Genomic DNA, 15,916 nt, shown 5'->3' with positions numbered 1-15,916 from the left:
CACAGGCTCCGGATGCGCAGGCTCAGCAGCCATGGCTCACGGGCCCAGCCGCTCCGCGGCATGTGGGATCTTCCCGGACGGGGGCACAAACCCGTGTCCCCTGCATCAACAGGCGGACTCTCAACCACTGCACCACCTGGGAAGAGTGAGCCACTTGTTTCTTATTCTCTGTCTGCACCTTTCTCTCATCTTCAGTAGATGTATGGAAAACAGGAGGTAGTGAGATCTTGGTAGGCTTCTCTTGTAATTTCATAGTGGGCACAGAAGGGAAAGCCTAATGCATACAGTTGGGATGGCATTGTGTGTGATTTTGGAAAGGGGTTGCCCTTGAGACAGGGTTACTCCAAAGAAATATGAAAAACAATAAAGAGGACATATAGGGTCCAGAGAAGATTATTTAATTTGACCCCATGGACAACTTCATGTTGTTTCTACAATACCACATGCAGCAAAAAATAATGGACATTTATTCCAGCACAATGTATTTATCATATTTATTAATACTGTAGTATATCCTCAATATGAAATATGTAAAATTCAATTGGACGTCATTTTAAATATCCTTGTGGGTTTTGGTGCTAAGAATATTAAGACATGCAAGATTCTATGATTAAAGACTTTAAAGCTAGATAGAAAAGATGTTTAAATATTTGGGGATCCAGAAGTTCAAATAGATGGCCAACAGGCACATGAACAAATGCTCAACATCCCTAATTATTAGAGAAATGCAAATCAAAACCACAATGAGGTACCATCTCACACTGGTCAGAATGGCCATCATCAAAAAGTATATAAATAATAAATGCTGGAGAGAGTGTGGAGAAAAGGGAACCCTCCTACCCTGTTGGTGGGAATGTAAATTGGTGCAGCCACTATGGAAAACAGTATGGAGGTTCCTTTTAAAACTAAAAATAGAGTTGCCATATGATCCAGCAATTCCAGTTTGGGGCATATATCCAGAAAAGATGAAAACACTAATTTGAAGTAAGTCAGAAAGAGAAAGACAAATACTGTATGCTGACACATATATATGGAATTTAAGAAAAAAAATGTCATGAAGAACATAGGGGTAAGACAGGAATAAAGACACAGACCTACTAGAGAATGGACTTGAGGATATGGGGAGGGGGAAGGGTAACCTGGGACGAAGTAAGAGAGTGGCATGGACATATATACACTACCAAACGTAAAATAGATAGCTAGTGGGAAGCAGCCGCATAGCACAGGGAGATCAGCTCGGTGCTTTGTGACCGCCTGGAGGGGTGGGATAGGGAGGGTGGGAGGGAGACGCAAAAGGGAGGGGATATGGGAACATATGTATATGTATAACTGATTAAATTTGTTATAAAGCAGAAAAAGAAAGAATCATGCAGAAAAAAAAAAGAAGCACAAAAATGTAACAACTGCTTGAAAATAATTCTCTCATTGGTCTGCACAGGGCTTACAATATCTGTCACTTTATCCACCCCTTTGACTTCTCAAGGAGGTCCCTGTTAACCTATAAATATGTCATATAATTGAATATTAAATATTCATCAAATATTTATATTAAATAACTAGTTGTGATGGGTCACAATGGAAAACATTTATTATTGGCAGTAATAAAAAGAAACATTCGGAAGCAATAAAAAGAAACTATTGATTCATGCAACAACATGAATGAACTTCACAGGTGTTGTATTAGGCTGAGTGAAAGGAGCCAGAGACATACAAAAAAAAATGTTCATAATGTATGGTCTTATTTTTATGAAATTCTAGAATATATACAACTAAAAGGGGCGTGAGGGAACTTTCTGGGGGATGAAAATGTTTTATTTCTTCAAAATGGTGAGGATAACACTAATGCATATATTTTTCAAAACTGATTTAAAGGAACACTATAAAGAGATGAGCATACCACTGCATGTAAATTTTACTTATATTTTTAAAAAGACCATCAAAACATTATTGTGTTTATTTAAAATAGTTCTTATAGTTTATAGATGCATGCTTAATTGCTTACAGATGAAAAGATATGCAATTTTGGGGATTTAGTAAAGAAAAATGGGGGAAGGGAGTAGTGGTAAAACTGGGGAGTGGATGAGAATATAGATGAATCGTGCATTGGAAAATAGTGGAAGTTGGGTGACAGTCCACTGAGAGTTCTTTATTCTGTCTACTTTTGTATATGTTTGAACATTTCCCATAATAAAAAGTTGAAAAAAGGGGGATCATTTTGGTCCATCTCCCTTCACAAGAGAAAACTGAACAGAAGAAGAAGGACGTAACTTGTTCAAGCTCTCAAAGCCAGAAAGCAATCCAACTCCCAAGTTTAACCTACTTTCTCTGATCCCAAGGAAAGAAAATATGAGCGTTTTGGAAAGGCTACTTTTCAAATGGGCCCACCGATAGTGCAAGGAGTTGTTTAAGCAACAAATATACTTGCTTCCAGTCTCTTTTGGTTTCAAATGGTTGTTTTGTAGATTTAAATTCTTTTTTACTCCCATTTCAGAATGTGAGTGCAAGGATCAGAGAAAGCTTTTTTTTTTTTCCTACAAAAAATAAACACAACACAAACAAAAAAACATACAGCAAAGACTTCTTTTCCCCTTCCAGTTCTAAAAGCATCCTCCCATTCCAGGCAAAGAAAGCAGAGGCAGATCTGTTAAGGGGAGGCGCTTGGGTCTCCATTCCGGTGTGATCCAGAACAGCTGTTTTCCCTCCAGCTCTGAAAGGTGAAACTGTGTTAAGCCATGCAAAAATTGTCTTGAAACCCGTGCGAGTGTCTGCCTGTGTGTCTGTGTGTGGGATGCGGTAGCGTGTCAGCACCGAGGACAACGGGAATCAGAAGTCGGAAAGGTGAGTGGTGTGTAGACTCTCCCTTTGCAGAAGGGCGGAAGAAATTGGACCTGCTGGGTCAGGAGACTCAATCACGCGGGATTTGTCTCTTCCAACCAGGCCCTTGAATCTGGAAAGTAAATTCCATTCTGAGAACGAAAAGCCTTACAGCCGCTTGGTTTCGACGGCTGGGGAGACTATTCCTTCCTCGTTCCACTGATGGGAAAATCAGCGTCTGGCAGCCGCTGGTTGGTGGAAAAGAAAATGGTGAGAGTAGGGTGGGAAGAGGATTTGACGAGCCTCCTCCTGCCTCTTCAACCTGTAACTCTTCTTTACTCGTCTTCTCTCCGCCCGCGAGACCATTTCGGGCTCACGAGAGGTTAAGAGCAAACGCACACCTGGAGGCTCTTTAAACAAAAGCATCGTTAACGTTGTGTCCTACGACCATTAATCAAATTTCAGCGATCCGCGGGAAACGTGCTCTTGGCGGTGCCGATGGGAGCACCCTTCCTAAGCTGCCTGTCTCCTTCAGCAGCTCCCCGAGAGGCTGGCTCTATCTTTGGTGGTCGATCGCCCAGACTTCCACTTCCCCAGGCTGGCTCTGACGTGGGGGTCCCCTTGAGGAACCAGAGGGAAAGGCGGAGACGGGGAAGGGGGGGATGGGAAAGAGGGAGAGACATCAGTCCAAGCCTAACCGCTCCGAATCTCCGCAAGAGCCCCCCCGTGACCCCGGACTGGAAGTGAGCCCCAGGACACCACCACCTTCCCGTCTCCCAGGACCTGGCGGGCTGCCGGAGTTGGAGGGACAGCCTTCCTCCACCCCCCACCCCCCACCGAGAAGAGGAGTGAAGAGCACGCGGCGGGGAAAGCGGCGAGCGCCGGGAGAGGGGCGGGGAGAGGCGCTGACAAATCAGCTGCGGGGGGCGGTGAGCGGAGGAGAAAAGGGCGAGGAAGAGGAGGAGGAGACGGAAGGACCGAGAGGAGGAGAAGGAGAGGGGGCGAGCGAGCGCGCGCGGCCACGCGGGGTGAGGTGTGTGCCGGCCTTCGAGCTGACCCGGGGACCGAGCCCCGCCTTGAGCGTCCTTGGCGCTCTTTTCCCTGCCTTCCCTGGCGACCTTCTCTCTTCTTCTCTCGAATCCTCCCGTGCGGGGGACGGGGAGTGGCAATTCGACGCCGGGTGTGCGGGTTGGCGTCCCACGCCCCCAGCCTCTCCTCGCGCGGTTATGCTGACAGCCGCCTCCTCTGGGGACCATCCCTCTTCTGGTGCCACCTCCTCCCTTCCTGTGCGCTCTTCACCCACCCTCTTCCCACTTAAATAATATTTGGGGATTGTTTTACATTTTTTAAAAGTGCGGGTGGGGGAAGAATCCGAGTTCTGAGGAGTCGAGGGAATCAGGTAAGTACCTGTGGATCTAAACGGGCAGCTTGGGAAATCATGGAGAAAACCTGGTGGGAGAAGAGTCATTGCGAACGCCCGGGAGGCGGGGTTGGTGCTGCAGTGAGGACCCGCCGTAGTCGAGTCTCTCCCGGAGGTGGGTTCTTACCCCTAATGGTGAGCTTGCGGAAAGTAAATCCACCTGGCTTCCCTTCTGCTTCCGGTACTCCCCGCGTCTTGTCCTCAAAGGCTGAGAGGTCCGGATTCTCAGGGGGTAAGCTGTTTCTTTGGGAAAGGCGAGGATGCTCGATGGAGTATGAGTATTCAACTTTTATTTTCCGCTTTCCTTAAATCCCGCAGTCCGTTCTCTCTTGTTAAGTAAACAAGCTGTGTTTGGCAAATCTTTAAACGGAAGAGCAAAGAGGGCAAGCCAGCAGGTGGTAAGGGGTTAACAGGTGCGGGCGCTGGGTGGCTGGCGGGTTCAGCGCGCGGAGAACGCCCCCTCGGGGAGCTGGCGCGCATCCCGAGACTGCCCGCGGGTGTGAACGCGCGCCTGCTCGCGCAGGGTAGATGGCCGAGGGCAGGGTGCGTGGTGGGGTGGATTAGGGCGAGTGCGGGGGCTCTGAGGTTCAGCCACACCCAGAGTGAGTAGTTCCCTCCCTTGCCCTTTTCACGTTTGACTTGTGAGCCGCCTTCGGGAATTTATTTTAAGAGTGTCTCTGACCCCGTGCCCCCAGCTCCCTTTGCTTTTCGTGTAACCTGTCTTCTAAACGCACTTCTAAGTTATACTGTTACCATTTGGACCCTGGGAAGTTAAAAGAGGGGTCCATGTTTTCATGTAATTCCACTTCGGAAAGGCTGTAAGAACAGCTCAGATGATTCATCCTAATCCATGTTTAGGCGGCTAGACTTTTACCAGCCAAGATGGATGGGAGATGCTAAATTTTTAATGCAAAAGCTAAAAAAAAAAAAGAAGGCTGCTTTGTCCGATGGTGGAAATGGAGGTACACTTAAAAGAATCCCACACTTTTGGGGAGTCTACTGATCTTTCAGTGGTTTTTACCTTGGGTGGTTCTGATTTCGTTTTGTTTTACCCAAAAGTTCTCAAAGTGTCTTTTGTGTTCTCCAGTGCGGTGTAAAGGAATTCATTAGCCATGGATGTATTCATGAAAGGACTTTCAAAGGCCAAGGAGGGAGTCGTGGCCGCTGCTGAAAAAACCAAGCAGGGTGTAGCAGAAGCAGCGGAAAAGACAAAAGAGGGTGTTCTCTACGTAGGTAGGTAAGACCCAAGTGTCACTTCGTTATTTATTTATGACTGATGCGCTAGGATGACTGATGTTTTAAATGCTGGTGTTTCCCACTTGACTCAGTTTTGCATCTTCACTTGTCAAAATGATGGACTGAATCAGAGGTATGTGTATGTAGGTAAATGTGTGTGTGTTTGGGCTATAGTAAAAAGTGGGGCTATTTTGTTTTTCCAGATCATTTAATTTTGCAATAATACTTAGGACTTGGTTTCTTTTTTTAAAATGAATGTTTCTATGCATAAGTAACTAGAGCTCCGAGGACAGTTTTTAAAACTCAGTCTTAAAAAATAATCGAGACTGTTTTAAGAATCAAACTCATCCATTGGCTTTTGATTTCTTTTATCATCATGTATAATATATACTAATTTTAGTGTATTCTAATTTAAAAATAAGACTTTGATATGACCTTGAGATATGTAAAGAGAGACCTTCTGTGGCCCTAAAAAGGACAGGACAAAAAAGTCTTTGGTGGAGTTAGTTCTTGCTACCGCTTGGTAAGCTGGGGACTAAGCTCAAGAAAGTGCTTGAAGGCTGCTGATATCTCCGAGACATTTATATATTTCATTTATCGAGCGATACACACAATAAATGATGAGATTGATGCTTATTATTTCTACTTGTTTATAAATTCCCACCTTGGAGTATTCTTACAGACCCAGACTCTCTTGAACTGTGTTAGGTTGGGTGTTATTTTACAAATCACCTCAAACTCTTTGGAGAAGAAGTAGGCACACACTCATGCATAAGGATAGACACATGCACACACATACACATACACTTACCCACTGCGCATTCTGCCTCTCCTCTTTCTCCTCCGAGCTCTTCCACATTCTCTGGTGGCAGTTGTAGCAAGAGTAGCCAAAGGATGAGCAATAAAGTGGAGGATGAGCATATTTAGAATACTCTGCCTGTGTCTGTGGGGTGAAAGAAAGCTACACCGTCTCTCCAACATCGATGCGCTGGAGAAAAGTTATACTTGGAATGATTTTTTTTTTTTTTTTGCGGTACGTGGGCCTCTCACTGTTGTGGCCTCTCCCGCTGCGGAGCACAGGCTCCGGACGCGCAGGCTCAGCGGCCATGGCTCACGGACCCAGCTGCTCCGCGGCATGTGGGATCCCCCCGGACTGGGGCACGAACCCGTGTCCCCTGCATCGGCAGGCGGACTCTCAACCACTGCACCACCAGGGAAGCCCTGGAATGATTTTTATGAATCCTTCTCATTTTTTTCTCACTGTTCATAGACTCTTTTTACGTTGGCTTAATCTTACCACAAATCTCTAATTAAATTACTCTTTACTTTAAAACATATTTTCATTGGATTAAAAGATGTTACAAGAGGGAAACAATTGATGAGTTAACTTCAAGTTTTTTTGTGAAGTGCGGATTATATCTTTTCAGATGGAATTTGGGATACTGAATCAGTGACATGCAGATAATCAATATCTTTATATTTGTCCTCAGTTTTCCAAGTTGTGCAAGTGCATGCTTGCAACTATTCTTTGATTTCAGTTACTTTATAACTTACTAACTTTAAAGATTTTTTTAGTGTGATAATATCCACTTTATTAGTTTGTAAGGAGCCCAGAAAATACTGAATATTAAATTAATACATTGCAGTTTTCCAGGTAATAAGCAGGATTATCATCTGGAAAGCGTTGTATTTGTTTTCATTGTCAACTATGAGTTTGGGCAAATAAAATTATTTTACTTTTTAGAGATTAATTCTGTTATTTGTTCTGAGATTATTATATGAAGTTTTAATTTGTTTATGTGACATGTGTTTTTTAAAAATCATCTTCAATGTTTATTTTGGTATTTAACACATGGTGCATTCTATAAACTATCAGTTATGTTTTAAAGTCAATTAAAAGTTGAATACAAATACAGGATTCAGGATGAAGAGTGACCATGTGAAGACATAGTAAGTAATATAGTTCAGGTGTTGGCAAGCTTTTTCTATAAAGGGGCAGAAAGTGAATATTTTAGGTTATGATATGTTTCATCTGCTCAACTTTGCTCTTATAGTGTGAAAGCAGCCATAGACAATAATTAGGGTGACTATGTTCCAGTAAAACGTTACTTACTAAAACAGCTGGGGAGCTTATTTGGCTCATAGGCTGTAGTTTGCTGACTCCTGATAAAGGAGAAAAAAACATAGATTTGGCGTCAAACTTAAATTCCACTCCAGGCTACACCACTTATTACCTCTAGGATACTGGGGAAGTAACTTAACATATCTGAGCATCACTTTCCTCATTTGTAAAAATATGATTTGGATAAATGCAACTACCTTGCAGAGTTTTTGTGAGAATGTCATAATAAAGCAGAACATATGAATAATAACACATACTTTTAAAAAATTAAAGACTTTATTTTTTATAGCAGTTTTTAGTTAACAGAGAAATTGAGAAAAAGGTACAGAGGTTTCCCATGTACCCCCTCCCCCCCATACATTCATAGCCTCTCCCATTACCAACATCCTTCACTAGATGGTACATTTGTTACAACTGATGGACCTGCACTAACACATCATAATCATCCGAAGTCCATAGTTTCCATTCGGGTTTGCTTTTGGTATAGTATATTCTGTGAGTTTGGACAAATGTATCATGATATGTATTCATCATTATAATATCTTATAGAATATTTTCAGTGTCCCCCAGCCCCAGGCAACCACTGATCTTTTTCTTTCCATAGTTTTGCCTTTTCCAAAATGTCATATCATTGGAATCATATGTAGTTTGTTCAGATTGGCTTCTTTCACTTAATAGTATGCATTTAAAGTTCTTCTATGTCTTTTTAGTGCCAAATAATATTCTATCGTCTCAGTGTATCACAGTTTGTCTATCCATTCACCTTCTGAAGGACATCTGCTTGCTTCCAAGTTTTGGCAATTACGAATAAATCTGCTGTGCAGGTTTTTGTGTGGACATAAGTTTTCAGCTCCTTTGGGTAAATACCAAGGAGCACAGTTTCTGGGTCATATGGTAAAATTATGTTTAGTTTTTAAAGAAACCATCAAACTGTCTTCTGCAGGGGCTGCACTGTTGTGCATTCCCACCAGCAATTAATGACAGTTCCTGTTGCTCTACTTGCCCAGCAATATTTGATGTTGTCAGTGTTCTGGATTTTGGCCATGCTAATACGTGTGTAGTGGCATCTCATTGTTATTTTAATTTGCATTTCCCTGATGACATAGGATGTGGAGCATCTTTTCAAATGCTTCTCTGCCATCTGCACATCTTGTTTGATGAGGTGTCTGTTAAGATCTTTGGCCCATTTTTTAATCAAGTTACTTGCTTTCTTGTTGATTTTTAAGAGTTCTTTGTCTATTTTGGATAACAGTTCTTTTTCAGATATATTTTTCGTGAATATTTTCCTGTCTGTAGATTGTTTTCTCATTCTCTTGACGTTGTCTTTCATAGAAGTTGTTAATTTAAATGAGTTCCAGCTTATTAATGATTTATTTCATGAAGCGTGTCTTAGGTGTTATAGCTAAAATGTCATTGCCATACTCAAGGTTATGTAGATTTTTTCCTATGTGATCTTCTAGGAGTTTTATAGTTTCACATTTTACATTTAAGTCTGTGATCTATACTGGGTTTTTTGTTTGTGAAGGGTGTAAAGTTGGTGTATAAAATTATTTTTTGCATGTAGATGTCCAGTTGTTCTAGCACCGTTTGTTTAAAAGACTGTCTTTGCTCCACTTTATTGCCTTTTTTCCTTTGTCAAAACTCCATTGATTATATTTATGTCAGCATATTTCTGGGCTCTCTTTTCTGCTCCCTTGATCTATTTGTTTATTCTTTTACCAATATCACATTGCCTTGATTACTGTAGCTTTATAGTAAGTCTTGAAGTTTGGTAGTGTCAGCCCTCTAATTTTGTTCTTCAATACCATTTTGGCTATTTTGGCCTTTTGCCTCTCCACACAAACTTTAGAATCAGTTTGTCAACATTCACAAAATAACTTGCTGGGATTTTGATTAAGATTACATTGAACTATAAATCAAGTTGGGAAGAGCTGACATCTTGATAATATTGTATCTTTTATCCATGAACATGAAATAGCTAGCTCTCCATTTATACAGTTCTTTGATTTTGTTATCAGAGCATTGTAGTTTTTCTCATATAGATCTTGTATATATTCTGTTAAATTTATATGCAGGCGTTTTATTTTTTTTGGTGCTAATGTTAAATGGTATTGTGTTTTTAATTTCAAATTCTACTTGTTCATTACTGGTAGATAGGAAGGTGATTGACTTTTTAGCCTTGTATCCTGCAACCTTTCTGTAATAGCTTATTAGCTCCAGGAGATTTTTTTGTTGATTCTTGACAGTTTTATTTCTTTTTTCCCAGTCTGATACTTTATATTTCCTTGTTTTATTGCATTAGCTTGGGCTTCCTGTACGATGTTGAAAGAAGTGGTGAAAAGGGATATTCTTGCTTTGTTCTTGGTCTTAGTAGGAAAGCTTCTAGTGTCTCACCATGAAATATGATGTTAGCTGTAGATTTTTTGGTAGATATTCTTTATCAAGTTGAGAAAGTTCCCCATTATTTCTAGTTTACTGGAGTTTTTTTTTTTTATCACAAATAAGTGTTGGATTTTGTCAAATGCTCTTTCTGCATCTATTAATGTGATCATGTGATTTGTCTTTCTGAGCCTGCTGATGTGATGAATTACTTAATTGACTTTCAAATGCTGAACCAGCCTTTCATACCTATGATACATCCCACTTGACTGTGGTATATAATTCTTTTTATACATTGTTGGGTTTGATTTGTTAATATTTATTGAGAATTTTTGTAAAGCACGCTTTTATATATAGGAGCCGTGGTTATTACTGTCAAATAAACTCTCTAACAGAATAATTCCTTTGTCAGTATATTTTCTTTCTATCATTTCATCCTCATTACAAGAACTATTATCAATAACTAGCTTGAAAGATTAGAAATGCCTAAGGAAATTTTTCTAATTTCACTTATGGCTGAAGAAGTTTGGCACACAGTTTTCTTAAGCCTCATGAGAAAAGTAACCTCATTCCTTTACAACATTATACTTTTGACAACTATCTTTTAACTAATTGAAGAATCACCATAAGAATCAGTGTTATTTTTGTGATTTTTTTCTCCTTTTGTGATATCTTTGTACATAAATTTTCAATCAACCTGCTTCAATTTAACGGACAAAAATTTTCTCAATCAAATAGCTTAGAAATTATAAATTGAGAGTCAAATTCAAAAGCAAAAAAAAAAAAGTAGTTCTTTTTATATAATGTCAAGTACTGTTAACAGTAAAGGCAAGCAAATGGTCTTCAAAACCCTTCCAATGACATTCTGCTCAGTAAGTAGCAGTTGTCAAGACTGTGGATTGATATCAAACTCCTAAGTCACAATATGCTTCACCTCCACCGTATTCAGATAGTCAACATAACATGCACAATAGCATAACTGAGTCCTTGCAAAGATTAGGCATGACTTCTGACCTTCTCCACTCTGTAGCTTTGTGAAGTCCTGACAGACAAGAGGGGAAGTGTGGGCCACCTCAGCTAAGGGAAGCCATCAGGTCTAGTGTCCCTTCAGCTATATCTATTATGAGATTTATCTATCTATCTATCTATCTATCCATCCATCCATCCATCCATCATCTATGTTACTAGTCACATAGCCACTTGGCACCTATTTTGTAGCTATGTCTTTTCAATTATAGATTACTCATCAATTAAAGGTTAATCATCAATAACATATACTAATGAACAATTATGACAGCAAAAAAAGGTGATTGGTTTAATGCAAAGCAACCTCATCAAGACTTTCACCTATCTTTAATTCAGGATACATTCCATGATTAAGCCAAAGATCAAATTATTAGTTATAACTGAGGTAGAGAGGAAAGACCACAGGCCAACTGCTAAAAATTTCTTTTTACTAGTCAGTTTTTGAAATAAGGGGTTCAAGGAGTAGCAGGTGGGTAGTGATAAGAACTATTCTCAAATACAGGTTTTTCTCACTTTGCATAGTTCCAGTATGAATGAACTTCAGTTACCACAGTCAGTTAAATAAAACCAGTCCCTAACAACACAGTTCAAATTTCTATCACCGCAATACATAAACTGTGAGTTATTACATAAAGTACAAACTTTGCTCCTAGCTCTTTAGCCCACAATCACTACATAAGTAACAGAAACTCATTATGATCCACGGCCAAATCACATGACTTCTTTCAAAGTTTATTTGTGATCAGTCCGCTGTAACAGGCAGTGGCTGTATGATCTGTTATTCAGTTTGTGCAGACAGCAAAGCCCATAGTTAAGTTACCTCCTTGCCTCCCAATGATAAACACAGATGATATTTTACAAAAATGCATAATTGAAAGAGGAAATTGACCAAAGAAGTGAATGTCAGCAAAGAAATGAAGTGAAAAATGCTGAAAGTAAAATTTGAATCAGACATAAATGTATTTATAGAAGGAATAGCTGACTGTGAGAATGTGGATACTGCTGCCATTCAGGAGACTCTTGATATGCAGCCAGAGGAACTTCTTGAAGGTGAAGGTATCAACATAAGTGGAAAATGTATTTGTGATGAGTAGGCTGAAGCTGTCCCAGAGGAAGTGGTGCCATATAAACACCTCACATGAAAGAAACCATCAGAGAGATATCATGACATTAAAAATACAAAAGCTAAGATCTTGGAAACTGACCCAAACTTATGAAGGAGTATTACAATTTTCTAAGACCTAGAAAAGATGCTCAGCTTAATATTGAAAGTTATACAATGGGGAGAAGACAAGCACTGTTTAAACCACTCATAAGTTTTTTACAAAGAAATAAAACACTTTTCAATGTTTTAAATTACAGTACACAAAATAAATATTACTTTACTTAGTTTTTAATTTCCCTGTACGTTTTTAAATGACTAGAAGAATTTTTAATGTTTTGACGGAAAATTTTAAAGATCATGGAACAAGTCATTTTTATCACTGATTAATCAGAATTTTCCTCATTGATTATTAAGATCACTTTCTATAGCTTCACCTCAGTTTGTGTGCAGTCATTTTATGATTCCACAATACTATGCAAAGTGATCATTGCCTGAAAAATACACACACACACTTCATATTGCATATATGTAAAATACTATCCTATAACCTTTAACATATTTAACAACTGCACAATTTCATTTATATGAGTTTATGACATGGTGATTTGTCCTGTGTTTTAAACTGAAAATCTCTTTACAAATATTATATAAGAAAAATAATAACAATTATCACTTACTAAGTACTAGTACTAAACACTGTTTTAAGACCTGTGCGTGTATTATTTGCTTTGATCTTCATGTTGATTGTGTGATGTATATTTGTTTATTATGTAGTGAAGTGAAGATTTAAATCCAGAAAATCAGAATCCAGAGCTCACTTTCTTAATTACAAGACTGTATTTCATTTTATGCTCTATATTTATTAGAGGTCCTTAAATACATTCAAATTGGAAGTTCTTAAATATACATAAATTGCTTTATTAAATGTAGAAACTTAGCTGGACTGTTTTGTACAGTGTAAGTTTAAATATAATGCATGCAAGTTATACTTAATGCCTTATTTATATATTTTTATTAAAAATTTCAATGAAAAATTTCAATATGACCATGTATATTTATTTAAATCAGCTTATTGATCATAGTATTATTTATATCATTGGTATGTACTTCTAAATAAATTTGGAACTAGAAACTGCCTCAGACCAGTGTTTCTCAAATTTGATCCATGTATTACCTGCATTAGATCATGAGGATTATTAAAAATGCAAATATCTGTACCTGATATTTACTGAATATTGAAACTCTGACTCAGTAGTCAACATTTTTTAACCTTACCTCCACTTAATTGATTCTGCTGCACTCTCCAGTTTAAGAACCAGCTTCTTAGAGATTAATTAATCTTATATATTAATTTTGTTGGTAAGGATTTTTATTTGATAAGGAACTGAGGCCCTCTTATACTTTTTTCCTGTTGTAAAATGTGTCTACAGTTATTTCTAGTATACTTAGTAAGGGTTTATAAGTCAGTGCATTTTTAAACTGAAGATGGGTGACTATCTTAATATCCAAATATAGGTTTAAATCATTTCCAAGTTTTTATGTCCTAATTTCCTTACATTCTTCTCTGTCTAATAGAACTACTTTATTTGACTTATAGGGTAGTTTTCAAATGAATCTTCATTTTGTTGTTATTTTCTTCAAAAACATTTTATGAAAAAGCTGGTATCAATTACACTAAAAAATCCAACATTAAAGGGCTTATGAATAAAATTGTTCACAAACTTAGTTTTAATGACATATTAATAAATTTCTTGTGTAAAAGCTTAGTAATGGTCAAGAATTGGGGAAAATTCCTATCTTGCCACTTCTTGAAGCTGGCATTAATCATACTTGAATGATAAAGTACTGCATTCCTTCTAAAGGTTTGCCTGGCTTCGTAGAAAATATGGGCTTAGGGTCATAGAGCCCTTAATTTGAATGTGGTTATAGCCAGTTATTACCTATGTGACTTTAGGCAAATCATTTAACTTTAATTTGTAATTGCTTCATATGGAATAAAATAGGCATGATATGAAATGGGTATTATAAAGTTTAAATGAGATGAGATGTAAAATACCTTTTACATAATAGGTGTTCAACAATGTGAATTCCTTCTCTCCCTCCCCCATCTGTTTATGTTTCATGGGTTACCTAATCTCTCTTTTGTATTGTACTTTGGTAGAACTTCTGCAGTTCTGAATGCAAAATCACCTTCCCACCCAGCCCCAGTGTTATCTCACCATTTTTTCCCCCTCTGTATGTTGATGGGTGAAGTGGGCCACAGGGGGTTGAAAAGTCATCACTGTGTGCTAAAATCATAATTGGAAAGTATCCTGTTAGCTTTGCTTTCTTCTATTTGTTGTAGTGATTGCTGGATTTCTTTGTTTTAGAGTTTTTGCCCCCCTGAGGATATCTTAACACATGGGCTTCTGAAGATTGAGATACTGTTTTTCCATTAGATGTATTTCAAAGTAGCTCATTAGCAGTAAGGGTGACTTTGAGACTTATGGTTTCAATTTGTTTGTTTTTATAGGGTCCAAAACTAAGGAAGGAGTGGTTCATGGTGTGACAACAGGTAAGCTTTGTGGAGCTTATATCCAGGGATGATATTGAAAATATCTAGTAAGCAGTATAGCCCTAGCACTGATCATTCAGAATGTAAATGTAAATAACCACTCTGCCCATAGAGGAGCATACTAGGGAACATCAGCTTTGTTTAATCTTGGTTCTTTTTTTTAAATCTTTTTTAAAAATCTTGATTCTTTATTAAATATTTTTAAATAGTTTAAGTATTTGTTGTAAATAAATAAAGCTCAATGTGTGTAACTGTCAAGAATGATGACTGAATTAACCAGTTTAATTGTTTAATTTATAGTAGTGTAGATTTGAGTATTCAGACCATCTTAGTGTTCTTGGCAAACCAATAGCATAAATATCATATAAGGATTGCCATTTTCAAGGAATGAATTAAAATTTTCTGTAGAGTATAATGAAATATTCTGACACTACAATATACGAATTATAACATTTCCTTGATGATTCAGAAGACATTTTAGGAAACACCCTTGGGATGATTGGTAAATTAATTATTGTATTTATCTCTTTGGCCTAATTTCACCAAGATTTTGAATAAGTCTGTAAGAAGATTACAGTAAATGAATAGCAAAAATTATGAAAATTATGGTGGTGATAATGAGGAAGAGGAGGAGGATAATGATAGAAATAGCAAAATCAAGGGAAAAATCACAATTTAACAACCTTAAAAGCCCACACAGACTTGCTGTGATTGAGTTTCATTTTGTACGTACTCCAAGCTTTCTGACAGGTGTGGTAAAACAAGAGATATAATCAGAAATATAATTCATATCATCAGAAAACAGTAAACATAACAAGCCTTCAGAAAAATAACATGCTCCTATTGATAAATTATAAAATAGAAATTGGGAAAATCAAACAGGAATATTAATACCGTATTGTGGTTAAGGCCATAAACACTGGAGCAAGACCTCTTTAGTTTGAATTTCTGCTTACCCCTTACTAGCTGTGTGATTTTTCTGCAAGATTCATAACATCTATGTGATTCAGTTTCCTCATCTGTAAAAAAATTCAGTGAATGAATATATATAAATACATAGAATACTGAAGGCAAATAGTATATATTATCTAGGTGTTACTTACTATCACTTTATAGTGGATCTATCCGGAGCTACATTTTTGTGGCTAGTGGAAGTATTTATATGACTATTTTATACATATTTATGATAAAAATTAGGGTATAAAATTAAAACAGGGAGTTCCCTCGTGGCCTTGTGGTTAGGATTCCCAAAATCGAGGC

The 15,916-nt window shown here is 38.1% G+C and overlaps 1 protein-coding gene across 1 annotated transcript in view; it reads left to right on the top strand.

The window, feature by feature from the left end:
* The first annotated feature begins 4,177 nt into the window (after nucleotides 1-4,177).
* The window catches only part of SNCA (synuclein alpha), a 130,399-nt gene continuing 118,660 nt past the window's right edge, over nucleotides 4,178-15,916 (top strand). The window contains exons 1-3 of the mRNA XM_060094647.1: nucleotides 4,178-4,213; nucleotides 5,322-5,467; nucleotides 14,615-14,656. Of these exons, the coding sequence (XP_059950630.1) occupies nucleotides 5,347-5,467; nucleotides 14,615-14,656 (163 nt within the window). The 5' untranslated portion in view covers nucleotides 4,178-4,213; nucleotides 5,322-5,346. The remainder of the gene's footprint in view (nucleotides 4,214-5,321; nucleotides 5,468-14,614; nucleotides 14,657-15,916) is intronic.

Source organism: Mesoplodon densirostris, chromosome 1 (assembly GCF_025265405.1).
Source record: "Mesoplodon densirostris isolate mMesDen1 chromosome 1, mMesDen1 primary haplotype, whole genome shotgun sequence".
NCBI classification, from domain to species: domain Eukaryota; kingdom Metazoa; phylum Chordata; class Mammalia; order Artiodactyla; family Ziphiidae; genus Mesoplodon; species Mesoplodon densirostris.
This window is presented reverse-complemented; position numbering and strand designations above follow the sequence as displayed.